Source organism: Vulpes vulpes, chromosome 7, assembly GCF_048418805.1.
Source record: "Vulpes vulpes isolate BD-2025 chromosome 7, VulVul3, whole genome shotgun sequence".
Classification (NCBI taxonomy): domain Eukaryota; kingdom Metazoa; phylum Chordata; class Mammalia; order Carnivora; family Canidae; genus Vulpes; species Vulpes vulpes.
Window position 1 is genome coordinate 115,772,658 of NC_132786.1, and position 27,938 is coordinate 115,800,595.

At 34.6% G+C, this 27,938-nt stretch overlaps 1 protein-coding gene across 6 annotated transcripts in view; it reads right to left on the bottom strand.

Annotated features, from left to right (window-relative positions):
- The window catches only part of IMMP2L (inner mitochondrial membrane peptidase subunit 2), an 848,028-nt gene that overhangs the window by 201,342 nt on the left and 618,748 nt on the right, over positions 1-27,938 (bottom strand). For all 6 annotated transcript variants that reach the window (XM_072764768.1, XM_072764765.1, XM_072764770.1 and 3 more), the window contains one exon: positions 4,697-4,799. In XM_072764768.1, coding sequence (XP_072620869.1) covers positions 4,697-4,799 — 103 coding nt within the window. The remainder of the gene's footprint in view (positions 1-4,696; positions 4,800-27,938) is intronic.

Genomic DNA, 27,938 nt, shown 5'->3' on the forward strand with positions numbered 1-27,938 from the left:
AGCAGGCTCCATGCACCAGGAGCCTGACGTGGGATTCGATCCCGGGTCTCCAGGATCGCGCCCTGGGCCAAAGGCAGGCGCCAAACCGCTGCGCCACCCAGGGATCCCTCACACTGGAAATCTAAGGTAAAGTCATACACTAGTGAATCCATATTATGAGAAGATAGGACATTTTCTATCATTGTGTTATGATGATATATTCAGGAGTTTTAATATGATGATATTCCACAGAGATATTTTTCATAATTGAAACATTACCTACCCAGTGACACCTGTGATACTTTTCCCTCTGGCCATAGAACCATAAAACATATTTATAAAACTTAAGAGTCAGGATGAAACTTAGAAGTCATTTACTTAAAATACCTTTATCCTACTTTTTAAAAGTGTTAGTTTTTCTTTTTCTAATTATAAAAATGATAAAAACTTGTTGCAAACCCTTAAAATAAAAAGAAGTACAAAAGTATAAAAAAGAATCAACCGTAGTCATAACATCTGTAGACAATTAATATAATACTCTACATTCATGTCTTTGTGTTTTTATTTAAAACAATGTCATGAATATTATGTCATGCCATGTCACAAATATAATTTTTAATGATTGCATAATATTTCAATCTCTGAATGAACCACACTTTATTTAATTATGCTCCTATTTTAGGTTCCTGAGGATGTTCACTAAAATTGTGATGATATATCTTTTGAATATATATATTGTAGGAGTACAATTAAATAAATTTTATCACTCATTGATAAAATATATACCCATTTTTATTTATTTAAGATGAATTCTGAGAAAAAAAAAAAGAAAAACTCTTCTTTTTATACATGTGGAAATGTAGACCCATACAAGTTAACTGATTGATGAGGTCCATAACCAAAATTATCTGATTTTCTGTTTCTTACTATAATGTCATTCTCTATAATTTAAAAGTACAGCTGTTGGATCTTATTCTGCTGTATGTATTCTATTGCTATATCAATATTGCTATCTTTAAATTCATAATCCATTATTCATCTTTTACTCATAACTATTTCATTCCCTCTTGAAAGCCTACATGGAGTGGCAATAAAACAAATCAGAAAAGCAAATTGAAATGTTAAAGAATAAATAAGAAATAATAAAACAAACAAGAAAAACACCAGTATGAGACACTCTTTCTTATTCTTCTTTAGATTTCAACCGAAAGTCTACCTGAATATGGAAAAAGGCAGCTCCATTATGATTGCTAGTAGGCCACAATTTAAAATAAACTAGGTAGATTCTATCAAAAGTATAATTACTATTCAAAGAGTTAAAGCATGTAAAATGATTTGGATACATTTCTGAAATTATTTGGGAGGCAAATGAAGGGTAAAGGCTTCAATCAGTTTCCACAAAGTCATGATAAGCATCTCAGAGACAATCCTGGCTGCCTTAAGATAGATTGTTTATATCAAGAAAATGTGCATTCCCTACTTCCAAGGGGAGAAATGAATCAACCATCCAGAAAGCCTAAAGTTTACTGACCTTCCACATATGACCTTCAAGTATGCTGATAAGCCAAAAAATGCAACTTAGAATTATTGGAAAAATATAATTTTCAAGTATATATGAATTTTAAAATTCAAGATTATTTTAGTTTTTTAGAATTACCAAACTTAGCTTTTAGTTTTTAGAATTATAAAAACTTTAAAATAATCACCAAAATATTCCAATGACCATTCATTAATCAAAAATGCAATAAGAAAAAAAAATGCAATAAGAGGGATGCCTGGGTGGCTCATTCGGTTAAGCACCTGCTTCTTGATTTTGGTTCAGGTCATGATCTCCAGGACTTGGGACCCAGCCCCATATCAAGCTCCATGTTCAGTGCTCAGTGCAGTGTCTACTTGAGATTCTCTCTCTCTCTCTCTCTCTCTCTCTCTCTCTCTCTCTCCCTCTGTCCCTTTTGCCACTCATGCTCTCTCTCTCTCTCTCTCTCTATATATATATATATATATATATATATATCATATCATGATATATGATATATATAATATAAATAAAATCTTGTAAAAATGTAGTAAGAAAACTCTATACTCCAACATCACAGTTTAGCTTTAAAAAAAGGATTCCAGGGTTTTATTTCACTTCTTTCCCCTTTTGTCCTTTTAACATGTGCTTAGGATCATCAATGTAAATAACTTTTCATACTCATAAGTGCTATTGGTACACAAAACATGAGAGTTCATTGTAAAAGTAAAAAAGATGTACTGTTAACTCATCAAATACAAATAGCTTTATACATGAGATGACAAATGTTTTCCTTTATCCTAGAAAGGTTCTTCACCTAATTATGACAAATAAAAATGAAACTAGTTAAGTGAATGGATATTGATAGTTTAGCCCACCCCATCAACCAAGAGCCTTGTGCTTGTATGTTTACAGAATTTAAAAAGGGAAGAAAAAAAACACTAAATTTCAAATGTTTTTGTGCCTCTGACTCTAATGATCGGTCATGTTATATTGAACAAGCAGATTTCATTTAAAAGCACAATTTAAACCAAATGACATCAAAGTGCTGCACACAATATAAATGTCAATGTTTTGCATACTGTAGTTTCTTATTATAATAAACACAGAGATCCTTCATACATGGTTCTTATTTTCTTCATTTTATTTATTTATTTAGAGAGCATGAATGTGAGCAGAGGAGGAACAGAAGGAGAGGGAGAGAGAGAATATTAAGCAGGCTCCACCCCTAGTAAGGAGCTCTCTGAGGGCTTGATCTCAGGACCCTGACATCACAACCTGAAGAAAATCAAGAGTCAGATGCTTAATGACTCATGTGTCCAGCTCTCTCTTCCTTTTAAAGATACAAGTGACAGAGGATATTCCCAGAGCTGATACATCTTCCTGGGTATACTTATAGTTCAATGGTACAAAATGTTGTTAATAAATGCACAACAGAAGACTGAGCCCAGTAAGAACTGCACAATAGATATGATACATTGAGGGTTACATGCAATTTCTAGTATTCTGGCTATCAACTCTATCCTTTTCTCTCTCAAGTAAGAAAGCATATGGAATAGGATTGATTGACAATAATATTAATCACATAAGCATTATTGCATTGGCTTTATTCATAAAGAAAAAGCAAAGCAATTTCAAACTTTAGTACTTTATTATGAGTAACTAATTATTCACTACACATCCCACACCTGATAACAAAACACAATAAATTTAACATTTGATTTCAGAGTCACTATCCAGATTAATTAAAACCCAAACGAAAGATAACAAAAATTTTTTTTTAATATTTTATTTATTTATTCACTAAAGACAAAGAAAGAGAGAGGCAGAGGCATAGACAGAAGGAGAAGCAGGCTCCCTATGGGGAGCCTGATGAGGGACTTGATCCCAGGACCCTGGGAACATGACCTGAGGGGAAGGCAGACACTCAACCACTGAGCCACTCAGTTCCCCCTAAAGGTAACCAAAATTTTAATGTGGACTTGGTCAACAATTTGATACACTAAATAGATTTAATCTAATTGATGAGAGAGAAATAAAACTGCTTTTAGATTATCTATTTTTGCTTTCAAGTTGTTACTAAATTTTTTCCTAAGTCACTTCTACTACACTCTTGATGACCTACAACATCTCCACTCTGTTCATCCCATCTTTGATATATCCTAAAAAGATTAAATTACATTTTTGTAATGATTACTATTCAAATGCAAAAAAGACCTTAGAAGGTTCTATCATCATTGCAACACCTCCTCCAAAAAAGAAGTAAGAGTAGCCTCCGATAAAGTTTTCTTCCACTTATCCACAACACCCGTCCAGCCCTACCTTTCTTACTGTACTTTTAGCCAAAGGTAAGTCAAAGTGGCTGCTTCTCTAGTAACAATAACAGTGATCACTCATAATATGTGATAGAAATCCTTTTATAGACCACCAACATTTAATTTTAGACTAAAGAATGTGGGTAACTGTTTTTGCAAACATATCTAAAGGTGCTCAATTTTAATTTATACATACATAACAAGGATAGAGAGGTCTGGCTATAGGAAAATGTGCTAAAGATCCAAGTTTTTAAACAGATTAGGTAACTAGAAGTCAGGTTCACTTTCTGTTAACTAATATCTTCTTCACTTTACATAATGATTTATTTCAGGAGTTCATAGAGAACTTCTATATGCATTCAAAATGAAAAAAATTACAAAATATCAATTTAGTCGCATATTTCATAGAATATAAACAAGGTACAAGGAATGTCTGCATTTCTGATATAAATTAAATGCAGACAAAATGGGACTCACTGATATGATTTCCATTATAGCTTTCATTTAAAAAATGATTTAGAAAATTGATGCTTGTAGGTCTTTTACACTTTATATCTGTTAAACACCAACTGAAAACACACGGCACAAAGTGTTTCTGTGGAGAGAAAAACCTCCTACTGGGTTTAGACTTCCTACTGGGATTACTTTCTCAGCTAAAACCATCTTTGGTACTTTACTGACAGTCTAAGTTCTTTTCTATGAAACACACACATACAGCTTGACAGCTTATATTTTCTGTCTAATATTTAAAAGGAACTTTTCAAATATAAAAGCTTCACCATACAATTCACAATCACTCTTGGCTGGACTACCTGAGCAACCCACCTGACATAATTTTGTTCCCACATGTGACATCCAATAATTATCATGAAACAAGACGACTTACCGGCCCAAAAGAATTACTGTCAAAACTGTGTCCATGATGATCACCTTCAACCCAGATGTGACCCCGGGGAACTTTGACATACCGGTTTTTGTGGCCCATGGTTCTAGAAATAAAGAGCATACATAACCATTGAGATAAGAACAGTAAGACCAAGTAGTTGAGCATACAAAGAAACAAAGGGAAAAATGCTATTATAAAAATGCCACAGATATTTACAGGTGACCATGAAACTACCCTATAACTATTTTTAAATAACATATAGTTAGGACCTTATAAACCTATGCACAGTATTTTTTTCACTCTTCTGTTAAATATAATGTACTAGCACCAAATACAATGTTTTACTATCGTATTAAATTCTCAATATCCTAAGTATGTTTTTTATGAAATAAACTCTAACAAAATACAGATCAATTTATTTTCTGATATTTGCTTTTTATGTCAATGTTCAACATGATCAACTGTAACTTCATTTTTTTAGTCAAACTTTTCAAACCAACAGATGGCATTTTTCATGACTTCTTAATACTCTAAAAATCGGCATATATAGAAACAACAACAAAAACACCCCTGGGTGATCTCTTGTCAGATTTAAACTATCAATATCAGCTGAAAATTTTTTATCAGTATTATTTTATTTAGTCAATTATTCTTGAAAATGAGAAACTTTTTAACAATTTTTAAGACTATTAAATATTAATAATCAGTAATACACATTTAGTGGAACATTCTTTACATTGCTTTCTTAAAAGATATTTATTTATTTGAGAGAGAGAGAGACAGGAGAGGGAGAGAGAGAGAGAATCCTCCAGCAAACTCACCACTGAGCACAGAGCTAGACTCCACAATTAGATCATGACCTGAGCTGAAATCAAAAGTCAGACGCTGAACTGACTGAGCCACCCAGGCTCCCCAGGAACATTCTATATTCTTAAGGCTAACATGGAAAAGGAATAAGGAAAGGCTCTCTCATACAGTATTGGTGGCAATATAAAATTTTTTCCCCTTTTTGCAATTTGGGGCTTATTTTCATTAAATTTGTTAAGAGACTAAAATGTATATGCCTTTGATCTAGTTATTACACTGTTCTGTAGAAATCCATTCCAAAGAAATAATCAGAAATACGAATAACTATTTATTATCAGGAGTATTCAACACAAGCTTTCTTTCTTTTCTTTTTTTCTTTTTTTTTTTTTTTTTTTAAGAAGGGCAAACTGCCACATGTAGTGCCTCATTTGGATATCTGGAGCTTGACTACATTACTTTCTACAAATGGACCTGGACAGCTCATTTGGAGGTTTTAGCAGGGGAATGCAGCTACTCCTGTACTCTTGACTGAAGAAAAGTCCTTCCCTATTGGGAAAGGTCCCTCTCTTCTATAGAGCACGTGTCAGGAGGGATGCTGAGGGAGCAGTGATGAGAAGGGACACCCGCCTAGCCAGCCAGATCAGCTGAATCAACCCCGGTGATCAATGGGGTGACAGATACCGCAGCGAGATCTCCCTCATATCTGCAACACAAGCTTTTTAAAAGAAATACATAAGCTTTTTATATCATATATGTATTTTCTAAATATTCTACAACATGGCAATGGTTAAATAAATTATGACATAACCAATTTAATAAAACAAACAAGATTACAATAAAATATTACCTGATTCTATAATAATAAATTATTTTGAAGACAGAAACTATTTTTTTTCTTCTTTTACTCCCCAAAGCATCTGGGAAAATGCCCAGCCTAAAGAAACCTATCAATAAATATTGGTTGAATGAATGAATGAATGAGTAAATCTCACCCCTAAGTGTACAGAGTTAAGCACAGAAACTGAGCTTTGTGAGCTATTCTTTGATGTAGAGTCCCTTTCAGGCCATTTTTGTTAGTTAGCACATTGTATGTGTGCAGAAGAATACATAAAAAAAAAAGACTATGCATAAATTGGTGCTATAGAAATTGAAACTATTCATTATCTAGAATGGTTTTTAATTTTCAAGATAACTTCAGTGTTGAATTACTTTGCTTGAGATCAGTAAATCATTCATGCAAGGAAGCAATGTTGTGGCCATTAGAAGCCCACAGTAAGTTAATGACTGCTGTTTATTTTTAATTACTACTGGCAAGAAGAGTTTCAGCTTTTTAAAGAAAAGCAAAAAAAACAAGCTGAACACATCTCACCGTCATATACTCTGTAATATAAGTGTTCTTCAATTAAAATCTGTCAATTAGTTCTTGACATCACTACTGCTTTTATCATGAGATTGCCTCTAAGAACTAATATCCCACATCAAGTGTTAATGATAGGAGAAGACCCTTTTATTTAATTGTTGGCAAGGCACACTTTCCTAAAAAAGTGCAAATGTTTGTTCACCTTATTAAGCTATTTTGGATAGTTAGAAAGAAAACAATTACTCATTTTGTCTCTTCAAGAAAAATTATGAATTAAAACGAGCATAAAATCATTTCTGCAATGAGATGGTAGATGTGAAGTCAAGCATATTCTTTTGGAAACCAGAATGTTATGAAACTCAGATTCAGTTTCAATGTCATATGAACCAGGGAGTCAAGATACTTGTGATAGAAAATGACAGTATCGTAAAATTACCAGTGACAGTTGCATATTCCCTTGCATTGACCATCTTATCTAGCAGATTTGAATACACCCATCTTCCCATCATTGTCTAGCCTCTTACAATGCCTTATTTTTCTTCATTGCAGCTACCAGCACTTGACATTCATGTATTGGTTTTTTTGTTTATTGCCCATCTCCCTCTCCACTAGAATGTAAACTTCGGAACTTTGTCTTTCTTCTTCCCTTTCTTTGTATCTCCAGAGCCCAAAGGAAAGCATTGTACAAAGTGTTCAACAAATATGTGTTAAATAAACGACCAAATGACTGAATAACTGAAGAATAAAAAAACACTGCAACAAAGGCAGAATAATAGAGTAGAAAGTTCAGAGTCTGGAACCAGACTAAACTAGTTCTACTCTTGCTACTAGGACTCATAAGTAATCCTGTGCAAGTCACTTAGTTTCTACTTCCATCTGCCTATTTTTAAAATAGAGTGAATAAAACATGCCCGAACTGGGTTGAGATGAAGGTCAATAGTTAAATGAGAATATAATGGAGAAGTTAATAGAGAGCGTAGTCTCTGCAATCAGCCTATTTTGGCTTTTCTAGCTGACTGAATGCTTTCAAGTTCATGTAACCTTGGGAAAGTTGATGCAACTCTGTCAGTGTTCTCACTTGAACAATGGAGCAAATAATGGTACCTAACTCAAAAAGTTGTTCCATGAATCAAGTGGTATGTATTAAACACTTGATAAATGGATTCTGGTATACTTGAGACTGTTTTTAAGACTCAGTACCATTCTGATATATGGTAAGAATCCAATAAGTGGTAGTTATTATTGCTATTGTCTTCCTTGGTCCACTATTTCCTTTCTTTTCATAATTCAGAATGTATTCAGCCTCCACTATCTATTAGCATCAGTCTTTTAAAATTACCTGAGCTACGCTTCAATAATTTCTTTTCCTCACAGTTGCACTGTGACTATAGACTATTTTTTATGGTACAATAAATCTTTTTTTTTCCTTTTATTTGTATGTCCTTCTGGGATACTCTAAAACTTCTATGTGAAAACACAACCTATCCGTTTGTGCACATTTAAATATGCAGGAAGTAGTAGGTGAAAACACAAATAGATTGTATTTTCACTTACTAATCACTTGCATTTTTGAATGTCACAGCGCTAATAGGAGTGGTTTACTGTGATACCAGACAGGTGTGAAAGAACACTTTGAGTTACAGAATTCTAATAAAATTCATTCCATTTGCATAGTGCATATTTCTTAGGTTTCAATCTAACTTTTAAAAAAATAACCCAAAGTAGCTTCAAAAAATATGATGTTAAAATATCGAGCTGGTTCCTTTTAGGACTGCCAAAGAAATATAAGACTCCTAATAGAAGTCCTCTGGAGAAGGAATTTTAAATAGCTTTGTGCTTCCGAATTCACATAAAAGAAAGACAAGATAATCTTTCAGGTGATTTAACAGTTAAGTGAGGTGTCAGCATACAAGGTTGTATGTATCTATGGCTTGCAAATAATTTTGGTTTGACAGTCAAAAATGAGTTCTGTATGGTATTTTAACTACCTGTCTACAAAGAGGCATTTTTTAGTACTAGCTTTACCATGACAAGTTACTAGATCTTTTAAATGGAATGAAGAATGATTGCCTCCAATGTGATTTGACCTTGAAAACATTTTTTTTAAAAATTCAGTCCTTTGAGGTCATCAGTTGAATACAAAATTATCAATATAATCCTTGACTACCAGAAGAAGGAAACAAATTCATACTCAAAGTATGTCCCAAATACACACACACACATATACACACATTCTTAACTTAGGTAACTAGTATTAATAATTCATGATTTATTGTAGTATTTTTATTTTTTCAAATAATATTTTTCAAACAATTGCATTGATTCTCATTATGCAAAGTAGGGGCTTCCATGAATATGTTTACTACTCCCTAGGTGCTAGACCCCTGGGATTTCATTGTCCTGAAGGAACTAGATGTCAAGAGTTCAGGACTCGGCTAGATCAGGTTTTTGAACTAGATCTCTTTCACCATCATCATCACTGATAGACTAGACTAGAAAGAAATAATCTACCATCAGGAAAGGAAAACAAGAAGGACACTTGTCTCTCAAGGGTTGGCATCTAGAAGAGACAATAATTCTCCTGGGGGAATCCACATCCTGCCTGTAGGTGAGATGGTGGTTCAAATTCACACTGCTTGTGTGGTCTAAGAAAATTAAGAATTAACTTTAATTGGTCTCCAGGAATCTGGCAGAAGGAAATATGAGTCTCTTTAAGAAAAATCACTCATTTCAGAATTTTCAGGTTTTCTATATGTAAGTACCAGTTGGTAAGAACTCATAATCCAAAATAACAGAACCCACAAGGAAACAGCAATATTAATGAGTCAAGGCAAATAATATACAGCAGAATTAGATCCTCAGAGACTTAAAATACTGTGTTTATCAAAAACAGATTATAAATTATACATATTTACATATTTTTTAAATTAAAAAGGGAACTTTTAAAAATGAACAAGAAACACTACCCTATTTTTAAAGGCCACTCAAAAAAAATCAAATAGAACTTCTAAATTTTATTTTATTTTTTTATTTTATTTTTTAAAGATTTTATTTATCTATTCATGAGAGACACAAGAGAGAAAAGCAGAGATGCAGGCAGAAGGAGAAGCAGGCTCCATGTAGGGAGCCCACTGCGGGACTCGATCCTGGAATGCCAGGATCACACCCTGGGTCAAAGGCAGGCGTTAAACCACTGAACCATCCAGGGATCCCAGAACTTCTAAATTCTAAAATGCAGTGGACCCTTGAATAATGTGGGAGTTGGGTGCTGACTACCACCCCCCCCAGTGCAGTAGAAAATCCTCATAAAAATTTTGACTCTCCCAAAACTTAACTACTAATAACCCACTGTTGACCAGAAACCTTAATGATAACATAAGCAGTCAATTCACACATATTTTTATGTTATGTGTGTTCTATACTGCATTCCTACAACAGAGTAAGCTGGAGTAAAGAAAATGCTATCAAGAAAATCATAATGAAGAAAAGATATATTAATAGTAGTGCACTATGTTTGTCAAAAGAAATCCACATTATAAATGGACCCACCCAGGTCAAATCCACATTATTCAGGGTTCAACTGTATATAATTAAATAGGTGGACAAAAAAGCAGATTACTAAATGCTAAAGAAAAAGCTATTTAGAATTTAGAATGGAGGGGTAAAGAAATAAAAGGAAAGTATAAGAGGTGCTAAGAGACATGGAGGACATTACTAACAAATGTAACATACGTAAGTATAATCCGAGTCTCAAAGGAAGAGAATAAAAGAAAACAAGGGAAGGCAATATTTGAAGAGAAGGTAGAGAACTTTTCAGAATTGATGAAATCAAGAATTCTGAGTGTGCAAAGTGAACCAAACACAAGGAAGATCAATATGAGGAAATCACATCTTGATACAATGTAATGAATCTGTAGAGCCCTAAAGACCCTCTTGTCTCCACTATTTTTTGAGAAGCTGCCAGAGGAAAAAAAAGGTAGATTATCTTTAAACTAACAGTAGAGTTCCCATACAAGGGTATAATTTACATGAAATATAACCCAGTTGTTTTTAAGTATACAATCAATGAATTTTAACAATCTATACAATCATATAACTAGATCAAGATATAAAACACTTTAGGGCAGCCCTGGTGGCTCAGCGGTTTAGCACCGCCTGCAGCCCAGGGCCTGATCCTGGAGACCCTGGATGGAGTCCCATGTTGGGCTTCCTGCAGGAGCCTGCTTCTCCCTCTGCCTGTGTCTCTGCCTCTCTCTCTCTCTCTCTCTGTGTGTGTATCTATGAATAAATAAATTAAAAATCTTAAAAAAAAACACTTTAATGATCCAACAAAGTTTTCTCACACCCCTCAGGAGGCACATCTGTCCTCACTCACATCCATGGTTCTAGGTAACTGGGCTGAACTGCTCCCATCACTACAGTTTTGCCTTCCTAGACTTTCCTTCAGATTGTATCATTCAATATGCATTCTTCTATTCTTGGTGTGTTTAAATTAGTCTAATGTTTTTGAGATCAATTTATGATGTTGCATGTACTAGAAATTTGCTATCATTTTTTTCTTAATAATATATCATATAGATAAACAGTTGGTTTGTCAAGTAATAGTTCATGGACACATGGGTTGTTTCTAGTTTGGGGCCATTATCAACTAAGCAGCTATGAACATATCAGTATATGTATTTGTGTGGGCAAGTTTCTATAAGTGAAATATGGTAACTGAATGCTAACCTGTCTTTTCCCTAATGACTAATATTTCTGAGTACGTATTTGTTATTTGCTTTCTTCTTTGGTGAACTATTAAAGCTTTTAGAAATTAAATTCAGTGGTTTGTCTTCTTATTATCAAGTTGTATAACTTCTTCATACTGGATAGAACTCTTACCAGATGTATGTTTTTGCAAATATTTTCTCCTAATCTGCGGCATGCTTTTTTTCATTTTCTTAACAGTTTATCTTCAAAGAACAAGCATTTTTTTAAATTTTCATGAAGACTATTTAGCAATTTTTTTCTTTTATAATACCTGTTTTTTATGCCATAAGAAATCTTTGCGTAATCCAAAGTCACAAAGCTTTTTCTATTTTTTTCTTCTACCTTTCTAGTTTTAGGCCTTTTTTTAAAAATATGGTACAAAAGAAAGTACATGTTTCTTTCTTCTTCTTCTTCTTCTTCTTCTTCTTCTTCTCGCATATGGATATCCAAATTTTCTAGCCCATTTAAAAAAAAAGATTATTCATTTTTTAAAAAATTTTTATTTATTTATGATAGTCACAGAGAGAGAGAGAGAGAGAGAGAGAGAGAGGCAGAGGGAGAAGCAGGCTCCATGCACCGGGAGCCCGACGTGGGATTCGATCCCGGGTTTCCAGGATCGCGCCCTGGGCCAAAGGCAGGCGCTAAACCGCTGCGCCACCCAGGGATCCCCAGATTATTCATTCTTAATTGAATTACCTTGTGCTATGGACTGAGTTATATCTCCTCAGAATTCATATCCTGAAGCACTATCTCACCTAATTTGCTTAAATTCACCCTCTTTTAATTGTATACATTTATTTTTTTAATTACATGCTTTTCTAATTCAATATAAGCTCCAAAGAAAAGAGTATTGAGTCTTTATACCTTAGCATTTTTATACTATGCAAATATAACAATTGGTAACATTTAAAGTTAGAGGAGAGAATGGGTCTATTGAGCAGCAGAAAAGCTTACCATGTTTATAGCAGAGGTCTTTGGGCTTCCCAGGTGGAAGGGTAGGGCCCTCATGAGAGGATTTGTACCCTTATAACAAGAGATCAGAGAAAGCTTGCATGATCTCTCTCTTCTTCCCCCACTCTCCATCCCTCTCTCACTCTACCACATGATAACTTAATAAAATAACATGCAGAAAAGGAGGAAAGTGATTGAAAATAAATTTTAAGGTTTTTGAATTTTTCTAGTAAAGAGTAGAGATATTTATTATCTTTGGACTTTGGTATATATTTAAATATTCTTTTAGGAATCATAATGGAAATGTAATCTACAACTCCCCAGCCAGTAGACGGAAAATAGAATTTAAAAATCTCAGTTAATGCAGGCCTGCCTGGGTTGCTCAATTGGTTAAGCTTCATCAAACTCTTGGTTTCAGCTCCAACTTACGTGTGTGCTGGCTCTCTCTAAAATAAATAAAACTTTAAAAAAATCTCAGTCAATGCAAAAGAATGCAGAAAATTAAAAAGTAGAGGGGCGCCTGGGTGGTTCACTTGGTTAAGCATTGTCTTAGGTAAAGATCTTGGAGTTCCAAGATTAAGCCCTGCATCAGGGTCCTTGCTTCTTCCTCTGCCCCTCACCCCACTTGGGCTCTCTCTCTCTCTCTCTCGCTCACTCTCTCTCTCTCAAATAATTTTAAAAATCTTTAAGAAAATTAAGTAGAAAAAGCAGGATCAATAGAAAGCACAAAATAAGATGGTATTTAAATACATCACTAATCATAATAAAAGTAGATGAACTATTATAGTTAATTGAAAAATATTACTGTCCAATTGTGTAAAAATTCTAGCTATATGATGTCATAAGAAAGACACATAAAACAAAAAGATACAGAGAATTTGATGATCATAATAAAATGATAAATCAGGAAAATAATAGCTTCATTAGTACCCAGACAAAATAAGATCAGGTCTCTGAGACATGATTAAAATGTTTATGGGACCTAATCATGAAGCCATTGTTGCTTATTTGATCCTATAGAAAGATTTTAAGAAGGGAAGTGAGCTTAAAACTGTTTAACGAATAAAGTTAAATTTTGTACATCAAAATCCATGGTCAGCGCCAATATTCTAAAAAGCCCAAAGACCTCTGCTATAAACATGGTAAGCTTTTCTGCTGCTCAATAGACCCATTCTCTCCTCTAACTTTAAATGTTACCAATTGTTATATTTGCATAGTATAAAAATGCTAAGGTATAAAGACTCAATACTCTTTTCTTTGGAGCTTATATTGAATTAGAAAAGCATGTAATTAAAAAAATAAATGTATACAATTAAAAGAGGGTGAATTTAAGCAAATTAGGTGATACTATTTCTAGGAAGTTGGATCACCTGAGCTACCTATAAGTGAGGACATTTCCTAAGATCACAGTTGGAAAGACACCAGCGATGATCAAATAAAATTCATCTTTGTATACATAAAGCAGAGGCCAAAAGCATTTAGGTGAAGTCACCTAGTTAGTTAGTGGCAGGACAAAGACTATATACAGCAGATTCCATAATTTCCTTTCCATTGCACCATGGATCATAACTATTTGAGATTCCAAAGAATAGGTCCTTAACATATTTTCACTGGAAAAAAATGAAATGTCATCTTCTAAATAGACTGCAGATTGTTGCTAGGTGATTAGAGCAAATCTATTTAGTTCATTTAAACAAGAAGTAAGGTTTATACATCTTCACAATAAAGTCATGGAATTAATTTTGTAAGTTTAATATGAATGCTCTTAGTACAACTAAGATTTTTTATAGTGAATATTTCTGATGTACATTTTTTTTCTAAATTTGGATTATAGGAGCATAGATGTGACAATTTCCTTAAAAGAATGTTTTCTCCTGTTAAATGTGTATCTTAATAATATCTACAGCTAGCCATAAAAAATGCTGTAGTCATTAGTGAAAATTTGAAAAAAATATCAACATTAAACATTAGATTCTAAATCAGGCCACATATATAATATTTAGGCTGTGTTGATTAATCCAGCAATGAATGAGGTGGCAGTTTATGCTGTGTTATTTTGTGAGTTAGGGTTAGTTTATGAGGGTAAGCTTAAGAATTCTGTGAGAATGTGGACTCTGCTTTTTATTTCCTGTTATAAACACACTTTTATTGAGTGACTACTATGTGAAACAGTATAACTAGTGTGCATGTGAGCACAGAAAGGAATAAAATCTTGTCCCTACTACCAAGATTATAACTTATATCATGATTTGAACATAAGCAACTGAAGTCTGTAAAATATATATGACATTCTAAACTACCATAGATGAAATTTAACAAGTTGGAAGCATCGGCAAGAAATATAATTGACTAATTGAGGAATAAATAAATATCAAATGTTGCTAACCACATAGGTGTTCAAAGGATGGTATTTTATTTTAGTCTACAACAGCCAGGAAAGGTATTATGAATATCTGGATCAAGCTATGAGGAAGGGATAGGAGAAAGCTAACAGGTAAAGAAGATAACAACATTAATTCAAATCCCATTCTCTTACAAAAAAAAAAAAAAATTCTCTTTTCCTTAGTGCATTATTTCCTGAAGATATAGCATCATAAATTAAGGAGATATTTTATAAGCCACTTTATAATGAAGATTTCCAGTCATTACAATAGTATGGAAAATTAAGTATATTTAAATTATTTCATTCTAGGGGCACGTGGGTGGTTCAGTGGTTGAGCGTCTGCCTTCAGCTCAGGTCGTGACCCTAGGATTGAGTTCTGCATCAGGCTCCTCCCTCTGCCTATGTCTCTGCTTCTCTCTCTGTGTCTCTCATGAATAAACAAATAAAATCCTTCAAAAAAAATCATTTCAGGGCAGCCCCGGTGGCGCAGCGGTTTAGCGTCGCCTGCAGCCTAGGGTGTGATCTTGGAGACCCGTGATGGAGTCCCACGTCGGGCTCCCTGCATGGAGCCTGCTTCTCCCTCTGTCTCTGTCTCTGCTTCTGTCTCTGCCTCTCTCTCTCTCTCTCTCTGTGTCTCTCACGAATAAATAAATAAAATTAAAAATTTTAAAAAATAAAAAATAAAAAATAAATCATTTCATTCTAAAGATACTATTATTAATTATTCTCTAATTCTCTTTAATTTCTTATTCTTCTCCTATTCTAAATGCTATTATAATACATCCCATATTAAGTTATTTCAGATACAATTAAGTCAAAAGTTTTTATGTAGGTAAATGTATTATTGAGTTATAGCATAATTATAAACATTATACAAACTATCTGAATATAGAAAAGATAATTCCAGATAGCAAAGAAAAGAATGTATCTAACTTGCATATATTCAGAATGAGTTTTTGCTAAAAATGATAAAAACATGAAATATCAAAGGTTTAAGCACCATAATCAGTATAGTTACTGTTAAACTGGATCTTATCAGGAATAAAAAAAGTGACTCATATCATTATTCCATGCAAAGCTTTCTAGCAAAACAATTTAAATAAAATAGTGGGCTTGTAATACATAATTTTATTTTTTTTTAAAAATCAATATTTATTATAAATGGTATTGTACTTGTTTACAAAGTCCTCTCTCAAAATAATTTCCTGGGTATCTGTATCATTCATCATTTATGTTAGTAGGTTTTTCCTACTTTATATTTATACAGGGGGAAAAGCACATCTCAGTGCTTTTTAATGTAAGGTCCAATAATGCTTAGATATTGGAGGAAATATGAACAATTTTCCATCTGTTTGCTTTGATCTCAGTTTTGCAAAGTGAATATTCCTTTTAATATTAATAGGAATGTATGCTATTTTCTTTATTTTCTACAAACAAAATTAATGAGCCTTTGGGTTCATTATTAGTAATTAATCTTTAAATTACTAGTAATTAATTTTTAAATCACTAGCAATTGATTACTAGTAATTAATTTTTAAATCACTATTTAAAGTTTTAATTACACACCAATAACATTTCTAAATACAACCACATCACAAGAAGCAATTGGAATTTGGTTAAATTTGAATTGAGATCCTTCTTTTTACATGACCAATATTGCAAAATAGTAGAGCTACCTAATTAGTGTCAGCAGGGATTTGTTTAATCATCAATCATTTCTTCCAACTGAATATTCCTTAATATATCTTTAACAATTTCATTCAAACAAATAGTATTATACAGAGAGAATATAATGACTTCGTAAAAGTCACTATACTAGATTACACATCCAACAACTACAGATTACTCTTCATAAAATGTAAATGTGAATAAAATTGGTTTTAGTAAGTACTAAATAGGAGCTCTTGCTAATTCAAGCCCTACTTGTTCCAGCCTACACGAATTTATTATAAAACCATAATGTCTAGAATACCAGAATACCATGTAAATATGTAACTGAATTGCTTGAAAGTCAGAAAAGATGTTTTTCTTCCTCTTATATAGGACTATGATGTGGTGACACAATCCTGACCAATGAAGACTCTGGGCTACAGAGCATGAATGAAATTATGGATCAGAATGCCTGCATGCCATATTGTTTTGTTATAAACATAAAGCTTATCTAAAGCTTCCTAGGATATTTTGTTTCATACTTATCTTTGAATATTTGCCATCAATGACCTAAACCCCAAGTAAGCAGAGAGCAATTCTCTCAGCTTCCAAGGAATGTGCTCTCGAGCATAACCCTGACTTTTCCATTTTGGAAGACAAAATTCAGGGGATGTTCAATTCAGATAGGAAGAACAGGAATTCACTTTAGATGAGCTCTTATTAAACTTCTAATGTAACCCAAAATAATATTATACAGCATAAAATAGGCTACTATATCCACTGAGTTTGTATGGGGACCTTCTTGCTTGTAAGAAATCAGATGCATGTGCAAAAAGTGAATTTTGAAAAGATGTGATTTCTTATATTGTGTGCCATGGAAATTGAAAAGTCAGTCCTCCATAAGTCACATCTTCTAGATAGTCTTCTATATAGACAAATTACTGTCCTCTTAAAGTACATTTTTAAATAATATAAATCACTGTGTAAAACTTGAAACCACAGAGAAAACCCATAGCTTAAAAGAAAAAAAAAATGGATTCACTTTTATTTATACCTGAAATCCAACAACTACTTTCTTCTTCCTGAACTATACCACTCAGCCCAAGCCACCAGCATCTCCTACCTGGACTCCTGTAGTTACTTTCTCACTGGTGTTTATATATCTGTTTTCCACGTCATTCGCCAAACAAACCTAATTGTGTCATACTCCTGCCCTGTCGAAAAGTTTCCAATGGCTTCTCATCACACGGAATAAAATCCAAATTGCTTACTGTGAACCAACAAGCCCTTACATCCAAGATTCCCAGGCTTGGCACTCTAGATAGGATGAGCCAGAAAAATTCTTAGTCATGAATTAGAATGTTTATTAACATCCCTGGCTCCCACTCACTAGATGTCAATAGCATCCCTTCCACAGTTTGACAACCAAAAATGTCACCAAGCATTGCTAAATATCTCCAGGGTGGCTGTGGGGGCACAAAATTGCCCCCTCCAGGAATCACTGCTTTACAGGATCTGTTTCCTCACAACACCTTCAGTCTCAACTCCTCTTGTTCATTATACCCCATCACACTAGCCTCTTCCATGTTCTTTCAACATACCATGAGTCCTCTGGACTCTGGCCCTTTTCCATACATGGCTATCCTCTGCATGGAATGCTCTTTGCATTCTGTGTTCCCATTTAAATATTCTATCTAAAATAACTCCTCTTGTCACCCTCTACCCCTTAGCATACCTTTCTTCACAGCACTATCTGTTCCCTGGTTTTAAAATCTGTCTCACGGTATACTTGATTTTTATCTATCTTCTGGACTTCACTGTAAATTCCATGGAGGCAGAGACTTTAAATATCTTGTTCAACACTGTCTTATTAATTCTTAAAATAGTTTCTGTCTATATTCTCAATAGGTCCTTGGTAAACATATATTAACTAAATGGACAGTGCGAAGTTTGGTAGTGGTCCTCTTTATAATACTATTAAAAAATAAGGTTATTCTTTTTCTCATTTTTTACAATAGCATCACATAGTATCTTGAATTTAAAAGGAGTTTATATCTTCAGACAACACAGTCACTTTACAGATAAGAAATTTGAGACTTGGAGAGGTTACTTTGTTAAAAGTAAATTGCCTTAGTTTGTGTTAATTGATCTTTAAAAATCAAAATGGTGAGTACCAAATTTGAACGCTTCTCTCTATAGTCTTCCTCATGGGCATTTCATCCACATTGCTGGAAGCTTCATTTACAAATTAATTTTTAAGAGAATTTGAACCAAACCTAAGTATAGGTATTGAGTATTAGATACTCATTTAAGAAGGCTATCAGTTGACATCTTGATAAGGGAAGAGCATTTTGTCTTAGATTTTTAGATAGGAAATTCCCACAACATACCAGATAGGGGAAAAAATTGATGGCTTATAGTTAATAGAAATGAAATTAACTTATGATCAAAGCTAAAATAATTCAAAATATTATATAAAGGATAGAATTAGATCACTGGCATCAGCACTATCTGAATGGATTAATTTCATGGGCATTGTAGACTAAATTGAACAAAGTGTATTCAGGAAGATTAAAAAGTTAAAGGATGGCAAAGCCTCTGACCTCAAGAAACACAATATAGAGCAAAAGATGATGTACATAGAAGTTAAAACACAAAGCAGAATGCCATAAAAGATGGATGTGAGATAAAGTGATAATGATAATCGAGTACTATTTACTGAGTACTTATCGTGGACCAGGTAGTATAGTAAATGACAATAATTTAGGCTTTGTCAAACCAAGAAAATAGCAAAGGATATGAACCCACAAAGCCTGTGCACTTAATGATTATGATATCTTCCTTTAAAAAAAGATTAATTCTGGGGCAGCCTGGTGGCTTAGTGGTTTAGCGCCACCTTTAGCCCAGGGTGTGATCCTGGAGACCAAGGATCAAGTCCCACGTCGGGCTCCCTGCATGGAGCCCGCTTCTCCCTCTGCCTGTGTCTCTGCCTCACTCTCTGTGTGTCTCTCATGAATAAATAAATAACATCTTAAAAATAATGATTAATTGTGACTGAGTTGATCCTGTTCTAGAAATCAGAAAAATATAAATATGGGCATGAGTGGTACAAAATGTGACCAGAAATATGCAGATGATAAAATATATCAAGGATTCATGTTAGAAAAACCCTGAATTCCCTGGGTTAGGCTGGAATGCAGTTTAGTGGAAGTTAGCAAATGTACATTATAAGCTGGGGATGGACTTACTGTAGAGAAACTTAAATATCAATCTATGAAGTATCTACCCTATGTTGGAGGCAAAGGGGGAACATTTGAAAGGTGTTAATAAAAAGTGACAAGATCTTGTCATACATAATTATCTTCATAGGACTAGCAGCCCAGAGCAAAATGGACGCAGTTGAATGTTGAGCTGTCACTGAAAACTGTTCTTCCACTTCCAGATATATTCAAATCCATGAATCTCTACCATAGTAGAGCCCTTGCTTCCTACACATACCAAGCTCCTATTGATTATAGAGATAATATTTTGGTGTACATGGTGTATGGCCACTTCACCCTTGGGGTAATGGTTCTTATTGAGATGTAACTGCATTCATCTCACCCGCTTGTTTTGGGGGCTTGCTATATAGACAGATCACTAGAGAAGCACAACATTTAAGTACTGCAGCTTCACAGCTCTAGTGCATCTTAGGTTAAATGGCTATTCGCCAGTGAAAGTGAGTCCAAGAGAAGCATATGTTCTCTCTTAAGCACCAGAACCACATAATTAACATAATCTTTATACCTTCTGATTGGATTTCTTCTCATTCTAATAAAAGCAATCCTGTTTTACCCTTATCAAAAATCATCCCACTTAGATAATAAATGCTTATAATTATATCCTCTTCATGATTACAAAGTATCACTTTGATTAGATGAAACAGGCTTACCATGGAAACCACTACATCCACCTGAACCCTACTTTGTTGTTTACTGCTAGTTATATACCAAATTTTGTAACCTGCTTTGAAGTTGCATAACTATTACTAACAGCTTTCCCTTTCACAAATAATCAGAATGATCACGATACTTTAAAAAAAATCAAGTTTTGGAGCTTGGTATTCTTAAATCAAAATTTCGTATGATTCCTTTGTCATATGGGTTCTATCCTCAGCACTGTAATATTATTAATCTTTAAGTCATGGCCAAGTATGTGATTACCCTGTAAATTTATTTTGGATGGGAAACTAGGATTAGAAAGGTTTATTACTTTTCATTCTATTTTTAAAAACCATCCTATCATGTCTTCCCCATAAGAGAAAAAAAAAAGGGTAGAAAAGGCTGAATACATTCATTTCCTCCAAATTTTTAATTACAATACATTTTGTCTCGGTAGTTGCTTCTAATAGACATTTAGAGAAATATACAGCCAATCTTGAAAGGAAGGAAAGATATTGCAGACTTGGTAATATCTAAAACTAACAGATGAATCAGTTAGCAAAAAGAAGGTAAGGAAAAGGCATTTCAGGCAAAAGGGAAGCACGTTCAAAGGCAGAAAATGAGACATCAGAAAGTGCCTCATAGGTAAATACTGGAAGAACCCTAAGTTCTGTGCTTTGGCTAGCATGTGGGTGTGACACTAAGTATGGTACCATATTTCAAAGACAGATATCCTCGCATCCAACACAATCCAGATTGATATTTGTCAGAGTGATATTTTTTAAGTTGGCAAGGGATGGAACTATACTAAAAGAAATTATAAATTCATATTTCTTTTTCTTTAGAGAGAGAGAGTGACTGCAAGTACAGGAGGGGCAGAGGGAGAGTGAGAGAGAGAATCTTAAGCAGGCTCTACACCCAGTGCAGAGCCACACCCAGGGCTTGATGTCACAACCCTGAGATCATGACCTCAGCCAAAATCAAAAGGCAGACCAACTGAGCCACCCAGGCACCCCTCATACATTCATTTCTTAATCATATCATTGTATTACGAAGCATATAATGCTCAACTAATTCAATTTCTTGAGATAAGAAGTCATTCTCTTTGAGTAGACGCTCAAAATTTGAAGCTCTGGTAAATCTTTTCTAAACCATATTCATATAACAGTGTTTAGAATTCCCAGTTAAGCTTCTTTACATTGGAGTAAAAACTTAAAAATCATATTTCAAAATCTGAATAAAGAAGCATTCTAGACTTTCACAAATTTTTCCCAGGCATTTACAGTTGTCTGATCATATGTGACCGCTGTTTTAAAAAAGAAAACTCATTGTACATTAGTCTTTCAAGACACTTGACTCTTTCTTTCTTATTCATATTTCATCAATTCATATAATAATTAAAGTAAATGTGGACCATAATAGGCAAAACTAGCATAAATATGTTTGGAAATAACTACAGCTGATTTTTTTTTTTTTAGGCTGTCCGTTTTAGCAGGTGGGAACAAGAGTACATAGTATTACTAGTGTGTAACCTTTCAGCTGTGAACATGCTGGGTCATAACCTCAGACAAATGTTTTACAGAAGCAATGAAGAGCTTGAGTGAACCAACGTGGTCCAGGAGAAGGATTCATTTACAAGAGCGTCTGTGTAGTTCAGTGTGATAGAAGTCAGAAGAATGCAATGCCAATGGAAACTGAGGTTGGTGAAGGAAAGCCGGATAAGTTGGCGAATTAGGCACTAAAATCAGGGAGCTTCTCTGGAAAGGCAGCAGGAGCAGGGCTTCAGAACATGGACTCTGGAGCTAGTCTGTCTGGGTTTGAATGCTGTGTCTCCACTCATTAGCCATGTTACCTTGGGCAAGATGCTTAACCTTTTGTTAATGATTCACAATTAAGTTTCCACAATTAAAAAAAAAAGTCGTTATTCATAGTGTTGTTAGGATTAGATGAGTTAATATTGTCAGGATTGTCAGGTGTGTGCTGAGAACAGTGCCTGGTCAAAACAGGTACTTACCCAACATCAACTTTATTATTATAGAAAAGTGATGACTACTAACAGTTTCTAGATTTACTGTCTCAGGACACAGTCATGACTTAATATATGTAAAGTACTTTGAATGGTACTGGCATATATTACAATTTTTTTAAATATTTTTTTTTAATTTTTATTTATTTATGATAGGCACACAGTGAGAGAGAGAGAGAGAGGCAGAGACACAGGCAGAGGGAGAAGCAGGCTCCATGCACCGGGAGCCCGACGTGGGATTCGATCCCGGGTCTCCAGGATCGCGCCCCGGGCCAAAGGCAGGCGCCAAACCGCTGCGCCACCCAGGGATCCCTATATTACAATTTTTATATTAATTTGTTGTTGTTGTTGTTATGGGTCATTTAAAGGTTTTAAATGATAGAGTGGTCAGATTTGTATTTCAGAAGAACCACCATGCCAATAGTGAGAGGGAGGGACTGTCGGGTGGGTGGGGGCCAAACCCCAAAGTGAGAGAATGCTTAGTAGGTTGTTGGTGCTGAACATGGACATTCCTAGAATGGAGAGGTAGAAGACGTAACAGTCAAGACACTCCTGTGGCAGAACTGACAGTCACTTCTTGACTGGATGTGGCTCGTGAGGGTGAGGTGGGGAGGTGAACACATTGACCATGTATGCTGTTTTCTAGGCAGCTGTACTCAAACATCGCCTATCTTTTGGTTTATGGGTATACTCAGGAAAGTAGTAAGAAAGTCAAAGCAGATTCTTTCTAAGAAATTCAGAAAATTGGCTATGGAAGGAGAAAAAAGCCTTATCTTTACAAACAGTATCTCTGCATTCGCAACCTCAGGGTCCAGAGTGAACTGACCCCTTTCTTATTAAGCCATCAAACTTCTCTCTCTCCTTCAGAATTATTTATAGTTTAGTATCACTAAACCATGCAGGCATTCCTTGAAGATCTAGGCATAAGAAGTCTTGTGGAATAATTCTTTGAACATCTTGCCTTTAATATGAACTTGCTGGATAACTGATTTAGTGTTCACTCTACTGAGAAAACTCTGTACAACAAAGTAGAGTAGTAAAAGCATTATGCTCCCTCTATTGAAATGTACCAGGCTTTGAGGATGTTTCAGACATTTCTGTGTATATTCTTCCCAGGAACCAGACAAATATTGGTACTTAAATTGTATTTAAGGTTTCCAAAACCACATGGAGGAAGGTACTCTATCCTTAAAAGAACTGTCAACATACCCTCTTTATTGTGGAAAATACAAAAATTAATATTTGGCTAGATAGGAAATTATGTAACAAGCAAAGCCCTGTTTTCAACTATTTATGCTTAGAAGTCTTTTCACATGTATTTGGATTTTTTTTTTTTTTGGTATATTAGAGGGTTTAGAGAACAGGGATAACAATGTTACAGAAAACTGTATCTATGGAGTAGTAAAATAACTGGGTTCACAAGTGAAATTTAAATTCTCACTTCATTTATTATACATTTACTGAGTACCTTGTAGATACTGTGATACAAAAATGAGCAAAAAATAGATACAGTCCATCTTTTCAAAGAACTTCAATTCTAGTGGGAAAGATGGACATTAATCAAGTCATCACCCAACAATGTGTTAAGAACTTAGCTGTCCTATGAACTATGTGAAAGGTACCCGAAGCCACAAATATTTCTAACAGAGGAATGTGACCTAGCCTGGGAGAGTGAAGAGGACTGTGTAGGGAAGGGACATTTCAGGTTAGATTGAGAACATACACGAAAGTCCTGTGTCCAGAGGAAATCTTGGGGACTTGAGTAACTCAAAGAAAGAGTAGTAGGAAGGCAAGGAGAGTGGGGGAGTAGTACGAAATGAGGGAGAAGTTGTGAGCAGTAACCAAACCGTGGTGCACTTTGCTGGCAGAATTAAGAATATTAATGCAGTGATTTTGTTTATTCAGCTGGTTAGGTGCCTGAATAAATAGTTTAGTCAAGGTAGATGAGATAATTGCATACTCAGTCTGAAGAAAAATGAGTCCATTTTATATAGAAATTCACTTATTGACGGCCCTAAAAGAAGTACCTTATGAGGCATGATAGGGTGTAATGAGGTTATACGACTTTCACCTACAGGTTCTCGAACAAACTTCCAGTGCATTAATGGCCAGAGTACAATGCCATTAAATTACTCTAGTTCTGCAGCCCAGGAAACAGGCTTATACTAAAGCAAAATTTTGCAGAAGGAAACATTCATTTCTAGAGCTTTTTATTTTGGTGAACTTCCTTCTCTTTCAGAGGCTACTCTCTGGGTGTTACAGGAACTGTCCCAGCCTCTGTGCCTTCTTGAACTCCCCTCTACCCTGATGCAGTCTACAATAGCAACCTCCTGTTCCATTCATCCTTCTCCATCCTCTATCTGCAGAAACTCAGAGATTATAAATTCCACCTACCATTCCCACTGTTCAGAAAGCTATATCTGCATTCCTCAGGGGAAGAGAAGAGTACAGAAGATTCTTACTGTCACGAGTTAGGAGAAGCCTAGTATTCAAGAAAAATGGCAGTGTTAAAGATGAGTGGTACTTCCTTGGGAGCACCAAGGAAGGAGATACTAATGTGGATCAAAGCTGATTAGGTGAACTTTTAAGCATGGAAGTTAAGCCTTTGGCTTAGAGGAGAATGGACAGGTTAGGTGATTCTAGAGTATACAACCCTGGCATCTGGCATGAAAATACAGACTAAAGGAACAAGGCATGATAGACCTGGGATGAAGCATGAAATATTAGAGCCGGTTTAAAAATTAGCATGACTGCAACAGAACATTCAGAGGAGAGTAGCGATAAAAACAAAACAAGGACAGCAAGTTCTCAATGGCTCTTAACACTACAGTGAGGAGTTTGGTCTTTCCCCTGCTGCTATCTGAGATCTACCAAGAATTTGCAGGCTGCAGAGTAACTTGATGAGAGTTGTACTTTAATAAACTATTACAATGAATCTTTGTAGGGTTTATCCACTCATTCAACATATATTTACTTAGTTCCTATAATGCCCCCAACCCAGAGCTAGGTGCCCCGAGAGTAGACAATAATTCTACTTCATTATTCATTATTCATTATTGCAAATGCTGAAAAGTTTGATGTGAGACAACAACATTGTGAAAAGAAGTAGCTCCAAGACTTTGCCATTTTTATCATAGATTAATTGTTGAGCTGAGAAAAGGGCGTCAGAGCTGACTCCATAGTTTGAAGTCTGTGAGATGAGGAGACTGTTATATCAAGCAGAAGACTGGGTCACATTTGGGGGAAAGGTGATGAATCTCATCTATCAAATTTGCTTCAGGTGATGAGTGACTTCATCAAGTGGAGACATCCTCCTGACAAATGGAGCTCATGATAATCTTATCTTCTCACTCATTATTTTTGGTTGGCAATACATAATTCTAGTAGTTTGGACACATAATATTAATACCTAGTCACTGAAGATGATATTTTTTTGATTCAGGAGAAGCTTTTATTTCAACATTCTCCCTGCAGGCTCATGTTAATGAGATTTAATATAGAAGATACCAAATGGGAGATGGCAGGATGTGTGAAAATCAAAGGTATTTAAGAAAAAACACTATAATTTACTCTTAAGTACATGTGAAGCATGTTTATGTGTTTATGAATATACATAATCACTTATATATACATAAATATATGTGTCTGTATATATACGTATACATATTTTTATATATACAAACATGTGTCTGTCTGTATGTGTGTATTAGCCATTTCTTCAAGACACCACTCAAATAAACCATCAATAATTCTGCATATATAAAAGGAATTTTTGAATGCTTTTTACTGAAGACAAAGCATAAATATGAGCAATTAGAAATTAAAATTAGAATATACACACAGCCACAGGACAGGAAATTACACAACCACGAAGTACACACTTCTTCACAGCCATTTACCTAAGCTATCGTGTATGGTAAGAAGTTTAAATCTAAAAGACAGAAGTTATAAAAATGCATGAATTCAAATTCAGCTCTAAAAGTAAAGTTAAAAATACATTACAAAATGTAAATCAAAAAGCATTAATTTATGCTAAAATTACCTTTCCCTCCAAGGGTTTTTAAGCATTCTGCAAACTTGATTTTAGCAGTGAAGGTCTAATTTCAATTATGTGGATATTATTCTATCTTCATGGACATGAAAACAGAAGAATAAAGAATCAATGACTTGTCCTTGTTTAGACAGTACATCAGAAACTGTACAAATAGAGAGATTTATTTGTGAAAAATAAGTACCCCTATTACAACAAGTTGACTAAAAGAGTCTGAAAGGGGAGTTTTGAAAAAATCCTCCAGGGAGTCAGGAATTAAAGGCACGCCACTGTACAGAATTGCATATGTTTTTATTTCTCCATCTTGACAACAATATTCCTATTCTCTATTCCTGGAAATGCATGCAAAAATATTCTCTCTACCTTACCCCACACTTATCAAGGAAGGAAGAGACAATTATTACTGCTACTACTTGTCTAATCCTTCAAATTCTTTTCAACATTTCCCAGAAAATTCATGTATTTATTTCAGGTACTTGATGGGATAGTAAATATGTATCAAAATAATTTCTGCTACTGAAATCACAGTAAATGCACTTAGAAATTTCTCCTCTTGGGAGGGGGAAGGGGTTCCTAGGAGGCTTTCTATGGTAAATGCAATGTTAACCATAGTGGTTAGGCATCCATACCCCAAAACCTAAGTCTAGCCTTTACAGATACACTCCTTTCCAGTATCCAGTTAAATGCAAGAAATAAATATACAAACAAATAAAAGATAAAAATTCTCAAGTACACTGTACATGAGAGGGGGTAAAATCATTTATCCCTCCCCCTACCTTTTTTTTTAACATGCAATTTGGCTGAAACTATTAGATTTTAAAAAGTGTGAATCTCTGAGCCCAGCAAATTTGAGACTCCATATAGCAGAAGCAATTGTAAAGCTTGTATGAACATGAGCACTGCAACATTACTTGTAATAGCAGGAAAATTATAAACAATATGCATTCAACAATGAATAAATGGCTTAAAATTTATAAGACATTTAAACTGAAGAATGCTGGGCACAGATGACAAATAATGAACTAGATTTTTTTTTAAGATTTTATTTACTTATTCATGAGAGACACACAGAGAGAGGCAGAGACACAGGCAGAGGGAGAAGCAGGCTCCATGCAGGGAACCTGAGGTGGGACTCGATCCCAGGACCCCGGGATCATGACCCAAGACAAAGGCAGACACTCAACCACTGAGCCACACAGGAGCCCCACAAATTAGACTGTGATGACATAGACAATGTTCATGATAGATCTCAGACTACAAATATAAAGTTAAAGAAAATCCAAATTTTGGATTTTAAAAAAAGTCAAATACATTCAGGGATGTACATATACGGTTCTATGAGCAT